The sequence below is a fragment of the Neopsephotus bourkii genome, unplaced genomic scaffold (assembly GCF_033783945.1).
Source record: "Neopsephotus bourkii isolate Nb327-2 ecotype Australia unplaced genomic scaffold, CSIRO-AGI_Nbou_v1 NB_838, whole genome shotgun sequence".
Classification (NCBI taxonomy): domain Eukaryota; kingdom Metazoa; phylum Chordata; class Aves; order Psittaciformes; family Psittacidae; genus Neopsephotus; species Neopsephotus bourkii.
The window spans coordinates 415,603-436,326 of NW_026901334.1; the positions used below are offsets into that span (position 1 = coordinate 415,603).

The 20,724-nt window shown below is 45.9% G+C and overlaps 2 protein-coding genes across 6 annotated transcripts in view; both read right to left on the reverse strand.

Moving 5' to 3' along the window:
• Positions 1-20,724, reverse strand: part of RPL36 (ribosomal protein L36) — an 86,979-nt gene that overhangs the window by 20,622 nt on the left and 45,633 nt on the right. The window lies entirely within an intron of this gene.
• On the reverse strand, positions 1,266-19,774 carry RANBP3 (RAN binding protein 3). 5 transcript variants are annotated; one of them, XM_061355796.1, is made up of 17 exons: positions 19,686-19,774; positions 16,182-16,237; positions 14,213-14,249; positions 14,040-14,126; positions 12,586-12,657; positions 11,337-11,402; positions 10,609-10,701; positions 9,894-9,997; positions 8,997-9,116; positions 8,277-8,380; positions 7,171-7,249; positions 6,168-6,270; positions 5,225-5,349; positions 4,484-4,604; positions 3,703-3,845; positions 3,183-3,363; positions 1,266-2,694 (listed from the first exon to the last, which is right to left on the reverse strand). In XM_061355796.1, the coding sequence occupies exons 1-17, from the start codon at positions 19,705-19,707 to the stop codon at positions 2,651-2,653; spliced, it is 1,557 nt and encodes a 518-aa protein (XP_061211780.1). In that variant the 5' UTR covers positions 19,708-19,774; the 3' UTR covers positions 1,266-2,650. The 5 variants fall into 5 exon arrangements, with proteins under 5 accessions (XP_061211780.1, XP_061211781.1, XP_061211783.1 ...); XM_061355797.1 differs by having other exon boundaries at positions 5,225-5,334; positions 19,686-19,768; XM_061355799.1 differs by lacking the exon at positions 12,586-12,657 and having other exon boundaries at positions 19,686-19,768.

Here is a 20,724-nt window from a genome sequence, read left to right on the forward strand (position 1 = left end):
CAAACCAGAGGGGCAGATCTGGTTTTACCTGTCAGCAGTTTAATAAAAGCCTAGGGCAGAGACTGAAGGAAGAGTTTGGCTTTGGCTAACTTCATTTTGAACAAAACCCGTGGCCAGTTCTGGCTGTGGTTCACAGTACTATTGCCCTCTTCACTATAAGCGCAGTGCAAACATGCTGTAAGTGACTGTGTACCACCACCAAACCCCAGCAGGCAGATAGACTTACTGTGGCCTTCTAGACTTCACGCACCATCACTTTTGGTTTAGGTAAAGCACCTCAAACTGAGACTCTGCATAGACCCCATGGGGTTTGGGATCAGGAAATAACACCATTCCTCCACAAACAGGCTCTGCTAACCAACACCCCTTCTCATTTCCTTCATGCTGCCACCAAGCAGCCTTATGGTGCCAGGCTGTTTAAAGAGAGTAGTTTAAATCTGAGTATCAGAGCGGAAAAAGATCCAATATGCAGATCTCATTTCTTATCTGAAAATACAGAGGTTCCCAGCTCTTGTGATACAGACACAATTGTGTGCGTATTAAAAACCACGCTCTGCTTCTGCTGTGAGCTGCAGGAGATGGGGTGCATCAACAGCTTTGTGCACGGTTAACAAACCCCATCACTCTAAGAAGGAACCTAATTAAGCCAAAAGGCATGAGCAGACAATGCAGAGACCCACGAACAGTGGCACAGCTCCTCACTAGCCCTTTCCACAGCAATCCAAGGTGTTCCTTCAATCAGGAAGGCCAAAGCACCCCCCTGCCCCAACAGCTTAAGTCTTCAGCAATGGTTAACAACAGGTAACAGGCAGAAACATGGTCTTGACTCCCAGTGAACAAAACAGCGCTGCATTAAGACAGAGGCAGTAAGGACTGCTTTCCTACTTGGAGAATTTCAGTCGCTTTCCTGCTACAACCTGGGCCTTCTTTTTCAAGGCATGCTACATTAAATGCTCCTTCCTCTTTCATGTTCTTTGAACGGGTGCATTTTACATCTCCTCAGCCTACAGGAGAAGGAGCAAGAGAGAAATTATCTACCAGTAAACTATTGATAATGGAAATAACCTATAAATTGCCCAAACTGTTCTAAGTGACCTGGTCACTGGGTTTAGCTGAGGGAGGCCCAAGTTCCAACTTCGCTGGACAAGAATATACCTTATGTTTTAATAACAAAACAGAGCTCAACTTTCACACAAAAGGCCCAACTGCTGAGCAAACATCTGAAGCAAAAAGTGAGCTACGGTTACAGTAGGAGTACTTCAGAATTACACACAGGAAAACACATTCTTGCTTTTATTTTGGTGGAACAGAATACAATATCCTTCAGCCCAAACTATTCAAAGCTGGCAATATTACCTTTTTCTTCATGCTGCAAGACTTCAGGAAACAGAACAAGGGACAGGAAGGGTTAGAAGTTTCTATTTAAGGCCGTTAATCCAGCAAGGTATTGAAAAATGTACTCAACTTTAAGCATGAATAGTTGCATTGACTTCAGGAAGATTATTCACATGTAGGTAAATCAGGCAAGTGCTTCCATGGCTTGTTGAATCAAGCCATTAAATGAGAGCTGCTTCAGAGTACAGGTTTACTTGAATGGCTGGCAGAGCTCATTACATGAGCCTGGTTTATTCTTCCAAGGGCTAAACTGCTGTTTCCTCCTCAGCTTTCCTGAAGGTGTAATCTGTTTGCCTCCTCCACTTCACTGTAGCCACAGAAACATATTATTTCCTAAGAAAAAATTGTATGCAACATCTATTGTATATAGTGGCTTAGCTCTCCCTTAAATAGGAACAGAAAAGAACAGTACAAAACAATAGTTTCACTTTCTCAACACACAAGAGCATCTTACCGAAAAAAAACTAAAATAAAAAAAAAAGGTATCACCACAATATAAACCCCCAAATAATAATAATGAAATGGGAAGAAAGAAAAGGAATTAGCAGAATCCTGCAGACTCTGAGGTCTCTTGTTACTGCATTAAAAAACAACCTGTCCTGGTGAAGCACAATGTTTTGTTTCTCTCTGTTTACAAACCCACTAGACAGGGAACAACGGTGCCCACACCCTACACTGGAATTAAAAGGGAAAACACCATCATCTGCCTCATCTGCAGTCCAAAAAGCGAATGAACCCGAAAGGGCAGTCAGTGAACTGGTGAGGACACAGTCTCCCTGCAGGTGGCAGAAACTCCTAAGGGGGAGGAGGGGCTCCAAAAGCAGAATTCGAGTTGGAACCGTGTCGGAAAGTTCTCTCTCGGAGGCCTGCAAGACATGAACTACTGAAGAAACAGTCAAAAGGTCCCACTGAAAAGCTGTGACAAGCTGTAATGTGCCATTTCAATTACAAGGAAGAGGGGAAATGGTTGGGGTTTTGTTGGGTTTTGTTTTGTGTTTTTTGTGTTTTCGTTTTGGCTCATCAATATGATGAGCTTTCACATCCCAAACCACATTCAGGTAGTTTCCAAGTCTGCTTTTTTCTGTGTGGAATCTACTGATCCAGACCAAAAAACCAAACAAACAGAACAGGGATGCACAGTTCTTAAGTCCTGGAGCCTTCAACACTGCCTGAAAGAACAGCTGGCCTGGGGGATCCAGAGGTGCCTGCAAGATGGTGTTCATAGCAGCCTTGCAAGCAGAGGGGCTCACGTCTGCTATGTGCTGCCAACATTCTGCCCATCACCTTCATCATTAGGACCTGAAACAAAGAAAGTTCTTTGTCATAAGAAAGATCTTTTGTTTCTTGCTTTACAACAAGAAACCCTGAGAAGCCCACAGTAGTCTCAGATTTAGGATTTCAAGGACAGATGAGAACTGCAGAGGTCCCCTTCTGCCTGCCTTACATCTTCCTTCTCCAAATGGGAATTCTGTCCACTACCGAATTCTATGTTCTTGACTAATCTGATTGATCTCATTTGGGGATCCCAGTAGCATCCCAGAGCCTATAAGCTCAAGTTTCCAGCCTCTTTAATCCACCCACTGCTTTTGTTCATACTCATTCCTTCTTTCCCCCCCTGCCCTGCAGTGAATCAGGATGGAGGACTGGTCTCTGTCAAAGGCTGAATGTTCTAAGCCATAGGAAAACAAAGCACAGTAACAAGCCAGAAACGCATCCCTAATGCAGTTACAGAGAGGACAGAGAAAGATGTCTGGAAACCAGGAAGCTCTGTTATCTTTCTTGCTTACCACTTCCAACTGATCCTGAAGGTGCAATGACGTCATCATCACTGTCTTCCTCGTTTGATTGCGTTACCTCTGGCTCAGGTGCTACATTCTTCACTTCTTGCTCTTGTTCCACTCTACTCCGCAAGGCCAAGATGCGATGGTGCAACGCAGCGTACAGCTGCCCTGTGTCTTTAGAGCTCGCCTACATGGGTTTAGAAGCAAGGAAAAGGGGCAAAGAATTACAGAAGAAGAAAACACTGCTTATGGAATCCACACCAGTTCTACTCAGTTTTCTAATGGAGGGTTTCCCACACTAGGTCAGAATGGGTTGTGGTAGACATAGGAAGATGCTTGATGGACTGAACTGCGATGGTGAGGGTCTACTCCTCTCTGCTCAGCACCAAATCTGGCTCACATATGCAGCTGGTTGTAGAGAAGCTCTTTATCCAGGAGTCACACAGCTTTTCTGACACCTCCAAAGCTTATGCCAACAAGTTCTTGAATTACAAAGTTTGTCTTGTGAACAAAAAACAATACTCACTGATATAAGAAAAACTTTAACTCCCTGGTCCTCTGTATCCATGGCAGTGATCCGGATGCTCTTCTCACTGGCTTTATCAATCTGCATCTGAGCCCAGAGCTTGGTATTTAAGATTAACCTGAGACTCCCCTGAGTCCTCATCACTAAAGCCAAGGAACAAGATCAGTTAGGTGGGAAAAGACACAACACGAAGCTCAAAACAGCCAAGATGGCTTTCTATTGTGGGGCCATTTAAGTGTCTTTACAAAGAACAGCAAGGGAAAGCCCTTAAAACACGAATCTTCTCACAACTGTTTATCAGAAGACCACAGGCAATTAAAAATTAGCAGTCATGTCTAAAGATACTGAGCCCAAAGCCTTACATGTTAATACAACGTTCAGTGGTTGAATCTGAGCTAATCTCAGGCTAATTCATGTTCCTAGCAGTCTGAACTGTTGTGCTCTATTCAAAGAGACTTCCCCTGCCACAAGCACCCAATCCAGAAGGGCAGGGAGCCCAGATCTGAGGAACATGACCATAAATTTATAGACAAATATTGTAGTTGCTAAATGGAGCTTGCTTCTATGGAGAAAAAGAAGCAACTGGCACATTTGCTACATTAGAAGAAATATTCCCTTTAGAAAAAAGTGTCAAATTGAAACAAGAGAAAAGGTCCAAACTGCTTCTGAGTTTCAGCAGCTAAGACATAACTAAAGTAGATGTTGCTGCACGTCATGGAAACATCCTATGAAAATAGCACTGACTGTCATCCAGTACCTCATTTCCCCTGGTTCCTCTTACCCAGCCGAGACTGTAATGTTCCATCATCTGTTGAGGCCATATCATTGAGTCTCAGAAGTCCTCGACCTCTTTCCACCCAAGACTGGGAGTTTTTATCAAACACAAACAGCTTGCACTGAATCTGTAACAGGAAATCTCTCGGTAGCATAGTGCTCAATTGAAATAATGTAATTCCTATTTAGTCACCTATGGCTGGTTAAAAAGATTCAGATTCATATTTCATCATCTCATGCCTGTAAGCTGTGTAAAGCAAGGCAGTCACCCTCTCTCTTGCAATCAATTCCTCAAAATAGGCTGACTGGTTCCATAAAGTTTTATTAACAGAAGCTGTAAACTCTTAAAGAATACCCGCATTCAAGGGCAAGCAACAAGAACAATTTCAGATAAGGTACAAACTTTCACAGAAGAAGCTTATTGTGATACGAGGCTGATGAAGAGTCAGTAGGCTTACACCAGTCGGTCATTTTCCCACCCAAAGCATTCTATGATAGAAGCTATGATGGATTCAGCAGAGCGTGCTTAAGATCTGGATAGCCCAAACACTAACATGTCTTCAAACAGAGGAAATCAAGAAACAACAAAGTAAGGCTCTGATTAATAAACATCAAAAGGTTGCATTTTAACACCAGAAAATCCATTAGAGATACAGGGGGTGGCTGAGCTGCAGGGAAGCAGGTGGTGTGCATCCATCCAGATGAATCCCCCTAAACTCACAGCTTCTCAACCCTACCCTTTGCTTACCTGTAACACATTGCTTTCAGCTTCCTCCCCGGTGATCACTTCCACCTTTGCTAACAAACACTTCCTCGCTGTTGCTTTAGTGTAGGCTGCTGCAGACTCTGCCAGGGACTCGGAAATATTATTTGCTGAACAACATTTTGAAAGTTGGAGAAGGATTAGCACGTTTGTGAGATGGGCAAAGGTCTCGCACAAGTACACCAGAATGTGAAGCAATAAAGCACAGACACACGTGAACAGAATAGTAGGGACAGGACTGAAATCTACAGCACAAATTAAAGCTCGGCTTTTAAGCAGAAGACACAAAGGACAGGAGAGGGACATCAGTGACCAGTCTTGGCCCTGCAGACTGTTTCAAAACCTTTGCTATCACCCAGACATCTGTAGGTGCTCCAGCAGTCCCAACACTGCCACCAGCTCTGCAGCTGGGCCCACCCATGTCCAGCACCGTTCATTTTCCACTTTTAGATTGGCTTGGAAGCAGTTTGCTGGAAAAAACCCAAGCGTTCCAGAAAATCCTGACAATCTGAAGAGTCCCAACAGTCTGAAATCCAGCAAACAGCTCTTGGTTTAAGCAACCCATTTGGTGCACCCAATCAATCTAACGTACACTGAGCTCAGACATTCAGTCACTGGGAGCTGGAAAGAAGTTTGCCACATTTCTTCCACGCTCTGTAGGTCCAAGTGCCTGCTCTGTAACTCCCTCTACTTTCATTCTGCTGAAGTTAGTCCCAGTACTGCAGAACAACCATGAAAGAGACCGTGGAGCCTGTACAGGTTTAACATTCAAGCCAAAAGGACAAGAGAATCTGCAGCATCCAGCACATCACCTCCCACCCTGAAGATGTGTCTTTGGTTACAGGAGACACAAAAATGTTTTCATAAACTAACAGGACATTTAAACAAGGATTAACTGCAATTCCTAAAATCATATTCTGTTTTTCACCTTTCTCTGGTGTGGCTTCCTGAGAAGAGGATTCAGACCCAGACTCTGTAGCAGCATTCTCCTTATTACTCTCTGTACTACCTTCATTTGATTTTGGTGGACTCTGTTGCAAAAAGAGGAGGGGGTAAACAGAAGGCAGAAAGCATACACTGACTCTGCAGAACAAAGCTAGTGATCAGTCACTGAGGGAAGCCCTAGTGTTCATCACCCATACGGCACAAGAACCACCCCACAGATGCCATGCTCTCACAGTAACAGCTATCCCACTTCCCCTGCCAAGGAACTGAATGAAGCCTGACCTGAACACAGTTCAGATTATTCTTCCTTGAACTGAAACCAAATTTCAACCCTCATTGTAAAGTTATGCTCAATAAAGCAAAGGAATTTCAGCTACAGTTCAACCTGGTGCATCCCTGGCTGAACTCCCTGCTCAGGGGTTACATGGGGATGAGTACACAGCATTCAGTGTTTCCCTTTTAGACCAGCATGGCAATAAAAACAACAGTAGGAAACAGTGAGGCACTGGAAGTTGTACCTTTGGGTAGTACACCATGAACAGTTTTCTGAATCACACCTCAGGACTGAGGCTGCTGGCCTTGGAATCCCATCACTGAGGGATCATGGAACTGAACTTTTCTCCATTTGGAGGACAGAAAACACAAACCATTCAAACAGTTATGCTGAAGAAGCCATTTAAAGCAAACTGTGCCATAAAATGCTTGGACTTGAGAACTTCACGGACTACTAGAAGGCACTCAAGCTCCTCACACCAGTAGAGGTCAGCAGAGAAATCCTGGAGGACACTGCTGCTGCAGCCAGTACTCATAGCGAAACCCCTGCACTGCACTCAGAAAAGGGAACTACCTACAAGGGAAACCACTGAAGGAAAGCCATGCTCCAGTGATGAGTATAATTAAAGAGTAATTCTCTAAATCCCCGAGTGAGAATCCAGAACACAGACTCCTCACAGACCTAGAGCATTCCATTCACTGTGGATACTCACTAGGACTCGCTCACTCATGTTCTGGCCAAAGACAAACTTGTTGCTAGATGCATCTGCACTGTTTGTAGAGTTCTCTACACTGGAGGAAAACAAAAAGAACAACAGCAAACAAACCCACCCCCCCCCAGCAAAACAGGTTTTAGAAGTCAGGAAATATCCATTTATCTTCTGCCAGAATTCCTCAGTAAGCAAGCGACTGTCGCTGGCTTTAAGTACTAGCTGACACAGAAACAGCAGCAAAAATGATTTCAGCTTAGTAACACGAGACCACGTCTTGGTTTTACAGAATGAGAATCCACTCAGAATGAAAGCAGACAGTTTTGTCACTGTAAATATCTTCCTGTGAGATATCTGGCTCCACATTAAGCCACGCTGAATGCTAAGAGAGGGCTTATCGTTTGATCATACAACGGTATTTACATGCACAAATGTGAATTACTATGGGGTTTTAGGTCCATTTTCTCAGAAAGAAAAAGAATTAAAACTAAGCCACTTAAAGACAGGAGGGATAAATAATGCCTCTTGTTAGACTATCTCCAATACTATGCTCACCACCAAGTTTCACAACCAAATCTCAGCCCTCACATCTTCCTTATAGAATAAGCATCCTCCTCCCATTTGGCATTTTTATGAACAGAGTTTAAATCCCATTTAGGAAGGACAACAGTGGTCGTTTTATTTTACAGACTGAGAAAACTCAAGTTACTGTTCACAGAATCATGGAACGGTTTGGGTTGGAAGGGACGTTAAAGCTCATCCAGTTCCAACCCCCTTGCCACGGGCAGGGACACCTTCCACTAGAGCAGGTTGAAGCACAGATCTGTACAGGATTCTACTGGTAGCTCCAATTAATTCCATCACTGTTGCTTTCTATTCGTTCATGAGAGAACTTCTCTTGTCTTATGCTAGTTAGTTTTCTGAAGAGGCTTTGGTGAGGCTGTGGTCAAGCAAGTGGTGTCACATGCATCTCCCTTGAGGGTTCCCTCACATCTCAAGTTTGCCACCTCATTCTCCAGAAGCCTGGGATCCCACTGGCCCAGTATAAGCCCTGCATCTGAACAGCACAATCATGGAATACTGTCCTCCAGCTTTCCCTGGAGTCTCACCTGGAGCTGATGTACTGGAGGAAATAATTCGTTGCAGAAGGTGTGTCTGTCGCGTGAAGGCCAGCGCTGGGCACGTCGGCGGCTTCATCGCTTTCATCCCCCAGCTAGGAACAGAAGGAGCAGACATTGACAGCCTGAACTACTGACCACAAACTTCCCAGCTCGCACTTTCCCAAGACAAAGTTCCAGCCACAAGCACTGTCTATAATAAAGCCATTATTATAAGCCTATGACCTGGCAGAGCTCTTGTCCTGTGCAACCTTGTCTTCAACAAGAGGTGCTAAAAATACAGCTGAATCACTCCATGCAGAGGTTTGAGCCCAGGCTGCCCTGTTCCTCTTATCTCACCTTTTACGTGAACTCTTAGTTTCATGGGAGCAATTTAGGAACACACTTCAACTTAAATCTGACCCAAACGGTAAGAGAAAACAATAGATTGCACAGAGCTTGTTACCTATGAGCTTCTTATGCTAATGAACATTATTAATTCATTTATTAAATGTCTGGAAAACCAGTTTTACTGAACAGCCAAACCAAACTCTGTTCACAGCTTTTCATTTTGTTTAAACACAGGAAGGTTTTAGCGCTTCTATATAGGGTGGCTTCAAAATACTTCAGAAACAGTGCGCAATGCTTATGCCATCAAATGATCTGTTCCACTGCCGTTCATCCTAGCTCAAAGACATCAACTCTTAGTCAAGATAACAAACACATGTGTACCTTAACTCTGTCTCTTAAGTTCTGCCCGAATACAAACGCTTGCTGTGCATTGAGTTCTGCCTTCTCACAGCTGTCATCATCTGAAGTGTTGTTAGACTCTTTTTTCTGACATTCTCCTGCCTAAAGAAAAGAAATGCAAAGCTTTAGCCTCGAGTTTCTTCCAGCAAAAGCCACGTTATGTCAGTGTGAGTCACACACTCATTTCCGATGACAAACCCAGAATAATATCTCCAGAGCTACCAGGCGATTTTTGCTTTTAAAATCCTGTTGTTTAAAATCATCTTCCTTAATCACAGGATGGCTGACGTGCCAGGGGATCTCTAACAATCCCTTGGTCCAAACTGTGCTCAAAGCAGCATCAGTGCCAGGCTACCCAAGACCTCCTACAGCCAAGTCTTAAAAAAACCCAAGGATGTTACCAAGCTTTCCAGTTTGGGAGCCTGGTTCAACGTGCAACTGTGCTAAATGACAGAATGGTTTGGGCTGGAAGCAACCTTAAACCTCCTCCAGTTCCAGCCGCCTGGCATGAACAGCAACACCTTCCACTAGAGCAGATTGCTCTCAAGCAGCAGGAAGATTTTACAGCAAGATTGGACAAAGTCAGAAGGACTATAAGGAAAGAATGACAATAGAAGCAGAAATGGGCAACAATCCCTATGAAAAATCATCCTAGACTGGATTCAGTAAATCTCTGTTGCATTTAGTAAAGATAAAAATAGTACACTGTTAATACAAAATCTAATACTAGACCTAAAACGCACTCCCATGGTATGGATAGAAAGGGAGGCTATCACTGCTGGAACTGCACTCATAGTCCTAAACAAAGAGACTTTGTTCAGAGAATACTGTTCTGAAGCCTGTCACCTTGAGTGTCCTTCCAGCACTCCTGCAACCCACCTTGTCTTCAGAGTCAGAACTCTTCAGGGCAGCATTACTTAGTGATTCTGATGGGGCTGCGGCATCTGCTGGGATATTCACACCATTGGTGCCGCTGCTGAGAACTGCAATACGGAATGGGAAAGTTCTGTAAGTTCTCTACATACTTACATTGTCCTGCAAGTTTTCTGTAGCCAACAGCATGCTGTTTTCTTAAGGCCATGAGACACTGCAATGTAAAATACAGAGCTCCCATAGGAGCCATTACAAGGGCCACGATTCAGCAATCCTTATCTGAATCAGAAGTCAGCAAGAAGTCACTTCATCCTGGGAGCCCACTCTTCCAGCCTGTCCAGGCCACCCTGCAGGGTGCCTCTACCTTCCAAAGTGTCCACTTCCCCACTCAGTTTGGTGGCATTGGCAAACTTCATCAGGGTACATTTGATCCCATCATCCAGATCACTTATGAAGACATTGAACAGCACTGGGCCCAATGCCGATCCCTGAGGGCCCCCACTGGTAACACCTCCCCAGTTGAAGATGCTCACCACCACCCACTGGGTGCAGCCTGTCAGCCATTTCCCCACTCACCTCACATCTATGATGTTGCTCTTCTGAAAGGAGAAACCCAGCACAACAGAGACAGATGCTGAGTGAAACAAACTGCTCCACTAAGGAGATTTGGGGGTTTTTGTTCTCCCTTTGTGGTACTTTAGAAAGCAGAAGTGTTATTTACCCATCTGTGAGAAAGCTTTTGGCTGTGGTGCCTGTAACACTGCTGGACGTAGCACACTGCGCTGCTGCTCCTTCGGCTTCTGGCTGGGGAGACCTGCAAGGACAAAGGGGTTTCAAGAGCTATAAAGCTTTAAAGCTGAAAAACTCAGCTCCAGCTCATCTCTCCTGTAACTGCTTCCAACAGAGCGCACAGCGGAAAAGCAGACATTTAAAAAGCTTCCTCCTCCTCCTTTCCCATCTCTCACTCAGAAACAGTCCCAAGCAGAGAAGACAACTTCCTGGCCTAAAAAGCCCCACTTCAATATATACTCTACCATATCCAGGAAAGCATAGACAAGTTTATGGCTAACTCAGAAATACAAGCCAAAATGTAAGAGAAGTGAACAGTACACAAGCAATCCTATTTCTGCACTGACACATTATTCAACTGCACATTCCAAGTCTCCTCCTAATGAAGAGATTTCCAGGTACTGGTGCAGGGAGCCCAGCACTACTCTCAGGATTGAATCAAAGCACACTAAGCTCTGACACGTTTCAGAAGCGCAGTCCTAACCCAAGCCAAAGTCTGACTGTGTCTGTGCACGTCACACACTGGATATGGGCATAACCACTGTGGAGAATGGAAGACTTTTCTGCCTTCCACTTACAGCAGCAGTTTGAGGAAACTCCTAAATACATGAAATGCTTAAACTGGTTTCTCTGTACTGCTGCAGAACAGATTGAACTCACCTGCACTGGGAGCCTGACCATGGATAAGGATTGGGGGCTTCAGCCGGAATCCACTGCTCTTTTCCTCTGGAAGCAAAACACAAACCCAAAAGGCCATAGCTGTAACACACTACGTACACTGCAAGTCACAGTTCCTCATGTTTTCCCCACTCTAATAACCTACAAGTTTTATAAATATCCAAAGTCATTAGGAAGATTTCCAAAGAACAAATTCCTGTCTTCCAAAAGAAGTCGGGATTCCCAGGAATCATCACAGCAAATGCACAAAGACAGAAACATGATTGCTGCAATAAAACCCCCTCCAAACTGGTTTTTCAGTAGAAACCTGAAACAGATCCTTTCCACAAGAGAAATGGAGTTCTTTGTCTGAAGGAATTAATCGAGGTAATAGAGGTTCTAAGCGAGAATCAAACTGAAGAAAGAACCAACACTAGGACTGAACATGACAGCTGCTAATAAGTACCCAACTGCTAATTATCATCAATTCAGTTACACTTAATTGGCAGTATTAATTTCTCATCATTCCATTCGCTTTTACAGCGGGAAGGGATATGAAATTCCTTTGTTTGCACTCACTACACTTGAAGCTTTTAGGTAAAAAAACAAAATCTCAAGAAATCATATTCATAAACCCACAGCTATTACAAAACGAGTTCCCAAGAACTTACAAGGTGTAATTATAAATGTTTTCTCTTATGGGCATAATGGCTGTGCTCAGCACCTTCCCATATTACTTATTCTCCTGCCATTTAAGCATAAGATAACAATGTGCTAAACAGGACAAGAGGAAACCTAGGGAGGAGCTTTGAACAAGGGCCTGTAGGGACAGGCCAAGGGGAATGGCTTGAACCTGCCCGAGGGGAGACTGAGCTGAGCTCTGAGGCAGAAGCTCTTCCCTGTGAGGGTGCTGAGGCGCTGGCACAGGGTGCCCAGAGAAGCTGTGGCTGCCCCATCCCTGGCAGTGCTCAAGGCCAGGTTGGACACAGGGGCTTGGAGCAAGCTGCTCCAGTGGAAGGGGTCCCTGTCCTGGCAGGGGTTGGGGCTGGAGGAGCTTTAAGGTCCCTTCCACCCCAAATCAGGCTGGGATCCCTACAGCAATACCAGCAAAACCAAGTTACAGAACAGGAGGGATTAGGAAAAGAAGCGGCTCACAGATCATGGCTGAACATCACTACAGATTATGGGACTTTGGCTCGTGACAGACTGACAGCAGTTTGCTGAGCAAAAGCAGAGAAATGGGGAAGCTCACCTGGTTCCGAGTCAGAGTTGCCTGTAGAGGGTTCACAGAAGCTTGATGGCATAAAAACGTTGTTCTTTGCTACTGCAGTCAAGGAAAAAGAAAGAGGAGTTGTGTATTTTGTCTGAATTTTAACTCTGTTCCCAGACACAACAAAGCTGGAAGCTGAGAACAGTTTTTCTAGTCATTGTCTTGTTCACTTTGGTTTTTTCTTTCTTCTGAACTAAACCAGTATTACAGGCACATTATTCTTCCCCACTCATGTAAGCAGTCTTATCACTGTCTGCTGTGGCTTAAGCCCCCAGCAGCCATCCATGTACTCTGACTCCTGTGGTCTGTGTTACCAAGTCAGTAAAGCCAAAAGGAGTTGACAGATATGTTTTATAAAATAACTCCTATCTGTAAGTTTTCATATATTTGTAGTTTCAGCTTTTAATCTTTTGCTGTTAAATTGAAGAAATCAACAGAGATCTCTTAGATTTGCTGTGATCAGCTCACTTCCCAACAACTTCACGTGAAAAAAGCTACCTTTTTCTTAGTCACTCTGCTGCCAGGGTAAAGTCTCAGGTCATGTGTAAGTTGTTTTAGTCTTTTCCTTTTCTCCCATTCCTTCTAAAGGAGAGAGGATTCAATGCATTTCCCACCTGGCAGATGCAAGAGAGAATGGTCACTGCCTGTGGTGTTTACAGGCAGCAGCACAACTGCTGGGAAGGCCAGGGGTGAATTCTTCCAGTTCACACACTGGGAATAGCAATGCTTGATATTTGTATTCACTCACAGGAATGCTCTCCACAATTTATGCTTCTCTCTTCACAGACACTTTCAGCTTTGGGCAAGAACTGTTTTAGTTAAGAGATGTCAGTGCTTGGGGCACGTCTGGAGAATCCACTACTTTGTTTCCATCATCTTAGTTGAAATCATGGGTTGGAAAGGACTTTAAAGCTCATCCAGTTCCAACCCCTTGCCACAGGCAGGGACATCTTCCCCCCCCCCCCCAACTTTCATAAAGATTTCTTTGAATATTGCTGTCAGCATTCAACAGCCTTTGTTTGCAGAAAATCTTTCACTGTCCAAACCTCTTCAATTTTTGGTGGGGGTTCTAGTTCTCACAAGGGTGGGGAAATTTTTCTTATATGAACCTGCATCATGTTTGAGGTTAAGGCAGACCGTCACGAAAAGAGGGAAGATGGAATTAAAGGGAAGAAGCAAATGAGAAAAAATAATCCAGAACTTAAATACAAAAGGCAAGTGCTGCATCTTCTGGTATAACAGCATTCTGAGATGACTTCCCTTTCTCATCTCATCATGCTTAAGCTTCTTCCACAGCCTCAGAAAAACTGCAAGAGCTGATAAATCCTGTCATACTTGACTTCATGCAAGATGGTCTGTTGGAGACAAAACCTCCCAGTGATATATATGGGAAGGAAACCCATATAAATCATATATAATATTGTAGCAACGTTTACCTGACTGAGAAGGAGGGAACTGAGTTAAGGACGATGTTCTCTCCCGCTTTACAGGTGGACAGTAGCTCCCATCCTCTCGATCCGATTCTGCAGGATAAAGGCAATTAGAGGAAAATGCACAAAATCCTGGAGAGTCATTCTGTGGGATTTAATCTTACAAACAAGTCTCTTACCATCCCCATCTTCTGGACTTGATCCATCTGCTGATCTCTGAAATCAGATGACAATGACAAAACAAAATCACCCACTGAACATCTCAATCTCTTTGGATCCATCTGAATGTTTTAATCATCACTTTGAAGGGGTTTTCATTCCTGGCAATGCATTGTTTCCAACTTGAGTTTCACCCAAAATACTATTAAGTAAGATTCCACTTATTTCATTTACAAATAAGATACCTGAAAATCTATACCCCAAGCACTAACGTCTCCAGAGACTATTGCAACCATTATCACAGTCACAGCTTCTAGATATTGAAAACCTCAAAGTGACAATGCTCAAATTCAGGTCAAATTTAAAAACACCACAGAAGTTCCAAGCTCCTCATGAACGTGTATTTTAGTTGGAAATTCATTCCAAAGCACTTTCTGATCAGTGTAACTGGCTTGAATTCCTTCAAGCAAAGGAGGAAGCCCTTTCCCAGTGCACTCTATAAACCAACACTATGGTAGTTTTACAGGAAGGAGTCTCCCAGCATGTTCCACAGTGCCAGAAACAAACCAAGAAGCATCATCAGCTATCACAACATTCAACAACTCTTCAAGTACAGGTTTCACATCTTTTCTGATGGTCCTGATCTTTTCTGCTTCCCCTGATAAAATTTCCCTTGTTCCTGTAAGATATAATCCCATGATGGATTCCTTTCACTATGGGAAGTGACCAGGGCATCATTAGCACCTTCATCTCCTTGTGAAACCTCTTGACACAACTGGACCCTTTCCCTAGTCTAACACCACCCTGTAACTCCAACACTACTACATGAATAGAAGAGTACAGAGAACTCACCAGCATCCTACCTTTGAAACTTAGCATAGGGAATAACCAGCTCTGGAACAGGGACCACCAGTTCTGGAACACAGTCCCCTCCATACATATCTATGAGCCCAATCCATTAATACTGTATTTGATGTTCCAGGCTCTATCCTGATCACAGTACTATCCCATACATTTAAGTGAACGGAGTGAACTCGAAGGATGCTCTTGTGTGGCCAGGAATTCCTGTATGTATTCTCCAACAGCATTTCTGGTTCTTACATTTCTTTCAGCCCCGGGAACAAGTCTAAGATAATGTCCACGTGCCACACGTTTCCTGAAATCCTCACAAACACAGTTCTCTTGGCTAGCCCTCGTAACAGACATGGACAGAAAACCGACCTAAGCCCATGGCTCCCTTCACCAGCTGTATTTTAAACACATTAACCCTTGAAAACTTTAACCTTCAAAAGAAAAAACAAGGGAAATAGGAAAATGCCTGCAGCAGGTCACTGAGTGAGAGTCAGACACCTTCAGCTGTTTTGTACCTTGTAAGGAGGATCCATTCGCCACTGGGTTTACCCGAATGGCCCATTTCTGGTGGGGGGAGAGGGGGAAGCTAGTGCAGGGATTGTGCAAAACAGCCTCAGCAATCAAACAGAACACGCCATGTGTCACAATGGTGTCACAATCACAGCTCCAACCCCTGCCAGGGCAGGGACCCCTTCCACTGGAGCAGCTTGCTCCAAGCCCCTGTGTCCAACCTGGCCTTGAGCACTGCCAGGGATGGGGCAGCCACAGCTTCTCTGGGCACCCTGTGCCAGCGCCTCAGCACCCTCACAGGGAAGAGCTTCTGCCTCAGAGCTCAGCTCAGTCTCCCCTCGGGCAGGTTCAAGCCATTCCCCTTGGCCTGTCCCTGCAGGCCCTTGCCCCAAGCCCCTCTCCAGCATCCTGCCATACACCCACTTTCGCACTCAGAGCACCTCTTAACCTCAGTAAACACACAGCTTACACCTAACGCTTAAAATTAACATTTGCTGTGTCTCCTGTGATGACAACCCCTGGGGAGTCACAAACTGCATCTCTACTAACTGGCATGGCAGCTACCTCAACAGCAGACCCAAAGTGACAGAACAAATCAAAGAGAAATCCATATCAGCATCTCCTTACCTTCTGTGCTTTATCCTTCTGAAATACAAAGACAGGTGGAGCAATGGCAGGTTTTTCTGTAAAAAGAGAAATCAATGGGTTTTTTCCAACCACAGTCATTACTGACCAATATGAAAACATTCTGTTTTTACCAGCAATGAATCCCTCAAGCAGTTACATCTCAGTTACCCAAATTGTTTCCAACAGATCCTGGTAACATATAATTAAAGGACTTGTCCTTCAAACACACCTTTTCCCTTTTGAAGATCAATCCAGGTGATACCCAAAAGCTCTTTGTCTTCTGCCTCCAGATCTCTATTTCAAACCAGTACTTTAACCAAACAAGGGCACACTGGGAGGAAAAACCCTTTGCAGGAGTAGTTACTGAACACACATCAACTTTGCAGGCAAAGGTTTTCTCCTTCCCCGCCACAAAGCATTAATGCAAAGGGAGTTTTGCTGTACACACCCACACAGCCCCCTCTTAAAGGTCACCTAAATATGACACTTGATTCCATTTGCATTTTATTACCATTGAAACCTTTAGAAAGGTGCTAAATCTTCAACATTTGCACATCTAAAATTTAAACCAAATATCCCATGCATATTATTACAGAAGAACCAGTCTTTTCTACATCATTTAGGTTCATGTCTACTTGCCCCCTGAAGTATCAATTCAAATGTTAGCAGGACACTAAGTAAACACATCAACATTTAGTCTTCGAGAATGGAAAGAATTTCTAGAATCAGAGAACGAACCAGGCTGGAAAAGACCTTCAAGATCATCCCCAGCACTGCCAAGGCCACCACTGCCCCATGGCACTGAGGCCTCATCTGTACAGTGTGTGACCCCTTGCAGGGACGGTGCCTGCAGCCCTGCCCTGGGCAGCCTGTTCCAATGCCTGAGCACCCTCTGGGGAAGCATCTGTCCCTCCTCTCCATCTAAACCTCCCCTGGCATAGCTTGAGGCCGTTTCCTCTTGTCCCATCCCTTTTTCTTTGAAGAGACCAACCCCACATCACTACGAAAAATGGGGGTTTTGTTGTTCTTAAGGACCTCAAAACAAGGCAAGTTTCTTTGCAGAAGCTCCACCTTTTCAGCACTTCAGTCTTCCAAACTGGGAATTTCAGAAAATTTACATTTTAAAAGGTTTCAGAACTTGAAAAGCCACCAGAAAAAAAGGAAAAGGAAAGAACAATTAAAGAACTGAAACAAAAGGGTGCCATGGTAAAAACATCAGGCTCCAAGAGCTCTGCAGCAGTAAGGTGAAAGGACACAGGCGGAACAAACCCAGTTTCCAAGGCCAGAAGGTTTGTTGCAGTAACCAAACAGGTAAGAGTCTAAGCAAGTCTCACCTGCATGAGCAGACAAGAAAAGCCAATGTTGAAATGTGCTCAGCAAACCCAACCTGCATGAACTCCTGAAACCTCTTTCTAGGTACCTGTGCCAAAGAATAATGAGCTTCACACCTCACAACAAAGTAGGACTGAGGCAGCACTGGTGTACAAAGCAATCAAGATTAAGGAATACCAAGAGCTTCCTTTCAACCAGGCTTGGTTTGTGAACATCCCATTTAGCAATCAAACACTTCAAACAAAAGATCAATATGAAGCAGAAGATCAAAGAATCACCAGTACCAGAATGGTCACCTCACAGATGTGAATGAAAATACCTGGGCACAAGGAAGTAAAACATTCACCTCAGTAATAGGTTGATGTGTTTAAGAATGAGGAGAAAACAATCCAAGCCACCTGAGAATATCACTGCTTCAGAGAGGTGAGGAGAAAGACTATGGAGTCCACTGACTTTTAGGGAAGGATGCCAGGAAATACATGTACCTGCACCGGTATTCAAACAGACACCTCCAAAACTGAACTAGGGGACAGAAACTCAACACAAGACTGCAGCCAGTACTATCAGGATGGGCAGAAGAGGCAACAGTTCAGAAGCAAGCTGATCTTGCTCGATCCTGTGAAAGCTTGTATCACTTTAACTGGAAGAAGGGAACAGCAAAGGATGAAGATGACAACTGGAAGGAGATGTGAGCACAAACTAAAGAGATTAGCAGGTGAGGGAAGTCACTGGGGTCAGGAAAGGATCTGAAGAGAAAAAAAGAAAGAGAAAAAGGAAGATAAGATGAAAGAGCTCCCCCCTGCAGCCTACCCAATGCTGCAGCAGTACAGAGACAGGGGTAGGAACACACAAGTCAGCCACAAAAGATGCAATAAACATTGCTAACTTGGAATTCACTGTTGAGCTTTGTGTTTCCCACTAGAAGCAGGAGGTTAAGCAAGAGGCTTGCACAACTTCAGACAGCCATTCCCAAACGTGTGGATCCGAAAGAACACAGTAAAGCCTGAAAGCTTACTGTAACAACAGTAGGGAAATACTGCCCTTAAGTTTCTCACAAGCAGTCATTACACATTTGACTATTTACTACCATTCCTGACACCACTTACTATGCATCTTCGGGCACTGTCAGCTCATCGTGAGCTTGGGAGCCCAAGACACGCTGCAGCACAGGATCTCTGAAGTAACTTCAGTGTAATTATGTGCCAGCTGCTCGCAGACATATCTTCAAACACTACACCTATAACAGACACTTGCTTCCTGTTGTTTAATGGCAATATCAGAACTGTAACTGCCACTGTTACAGAGCTCAAATGGAAGGAGCAGTCTTAAAGAAGGGGCCTCACACACTTTCATTTGCCTCCTTCCAGCATTTCCTCTCTTTCAGGAGCTGAGAAAAGGGATGAGAAACAAACAGCTGGGGCAAACTTGGTTTTGCAGAGACTCTGAAGGAAGTTCATCACTCTCAAAGGCAAACTGTTGATGCCTACTGTTACCTACACATCATTCTATATGCCCAGAAGAACACTCAAATCTTACAATAGCACAGCCCATGTCTTCCTAACCCTCTTCAGAGAGAGATTAAACCATTATTTCTTCCGAGGTTTTCAGCTAAAATACGTATATCTCTAAATATACCTCCCTTAGTTTTACGTAACCACCTCTATTATCCCCTTAGCCAGAAGGAGGATTAACACGAGTGGAAGTTAAGGAAACATTTACAATAGGCCTAAAACCGTGGGCAATGACCCCAAAACGCAACGGGACGAACCGGGACACAAAGCGGCTCAGGACGGCCCCAGGCCCACACGCGCGGCGCTCGCTGCCCCGCTCCGCAGCGCCCGGGGCACGGGACACGCTCAGGGACCCGCCGCCAGCCGCCGCCCCCGGCGGGAGGCCCCCGCAGCGCGGCCCCGGGCCGCCACCACCCCGGACCCCCGCGGGCACCCGGCCCGGCCGGCAGCTCCCTTTGTCCGGCCGCTCGCCCCACAGGGGCCGGGGCACGACAGAGGCCGCAGGGAGGGAACGCTTCCGAGGGCGGGCGCACGCCCGGCCGCGCCTCAGAGAGCGGGTGGCGGGGTCGAGCTGGGGTCGGGCTGCGGCCGGGAGCGGCGGCAGAGCCGGGCCGAAGCAGCCCCGCGGCCGCGCCGCTGCGCAGAACCAGTGCCCGCCTACCTTCGTTCGCCAGGTCCGCCATTTTACTTCCTCAATCCCGCCCACAATGCACCGCGCGGCCGGACGCTTCCACTCACCGCGGGCCGCGCAGGCGTCGGTTTGAGGCCGCTCGGAGGGGGGGGCCGCGCATGCGCGGGGGCTCGGCCCGGCTCCGCCCCGCCCCGCCCCGCCCCGCCCGGCCCCGCCCCGGTGTGAGAGCGGGGAGCGGGGGAGCGGGGCCGGTGGAGGCTGCAGGAGCGGAGGCTCGAGCAGCGCAGCGCCGTGAGGAGCGGGGCCGTTACCGCCTATGGCTCCTGCTGCCCCTTCCTGGCTTCAACAGACTTGCCGCTACTCAACATGGGGCAGGGCCCTGGGCAAGTCATGCCCGGCACACTGTACCCGTATACATACATACAGGACACATGGCACGGCTTCGGAAATGTTGGGCTTGGGAGTGAGCAGGAACCCGGCCTGTCTGAGGCTAGGAATGGGAAAGGGGGTTGGAAAGTTGTTGTTTGCCTGAACACTGCCTACACCCTAACCCTAACCCAGCTCCTCCAGGCTGCCGAACGCATTGACTTCCATGGGCATTTGGCATCTACAGTTTGGAGCGGATCCAAGATTCAGAGGGACACGGCAGAGAAAAACATGCAAGGCAATTAATAATGATTAATATTAACTGGTGTTTGGTCTGAATACAGAGTACCTGCATGCAAAGGCAGATCCTGCTCTGCAGGAACAGGGGTGAGCAGGGATCTGCTCTGCAGGAACAGGGGTGAGCAGGGGTCTGCTCTGCAGGAACAGGGGGGAGCAGGGGTCTGCTCTGCAGGAACAGGGGGGAGCAGGGATCTGCTCTGCAGGAACAGGGGGGAGCAGGGGTCTGCTCTGCAGGAACAGGGGGGAGCAGGGATCTGCTCTGCAGGAACAGGGGTGAGCAGGGATCTGCTCTGCAGGAACAGGGGTGAGCAGGGGTCTGCTCTGCAGGAACAGGGGTGAGCAGGGATCTGCTCTGCAGGAACAGGGGTGAGCAGGGGTCTGCTCTGCAGGAACAGGGGTGAGC

Bases quoted from the DNA above. Each gene is read 5' to 3' on its own strand.
- RANBP3 (XM_061355796.1), bottom strand. From the start codon at position 19,707: ATGGCGGACCTGGCGAACGAAG. The intron at 8,381-8,996 runs GTACACATGTGT...TTCTGTTCCTAG, and splicing joins ACTTAAGAGACAGAGTTAAG to CTGGGGGATGAAAGCGATGA. The intron at 6,271-7,170 runs GTGAGTATCCAC...TTTTTGCAACAG, and splicing joins ACATGAGTGAGCGAGTCCTA to AGTCCACCAAAATCAAATGA.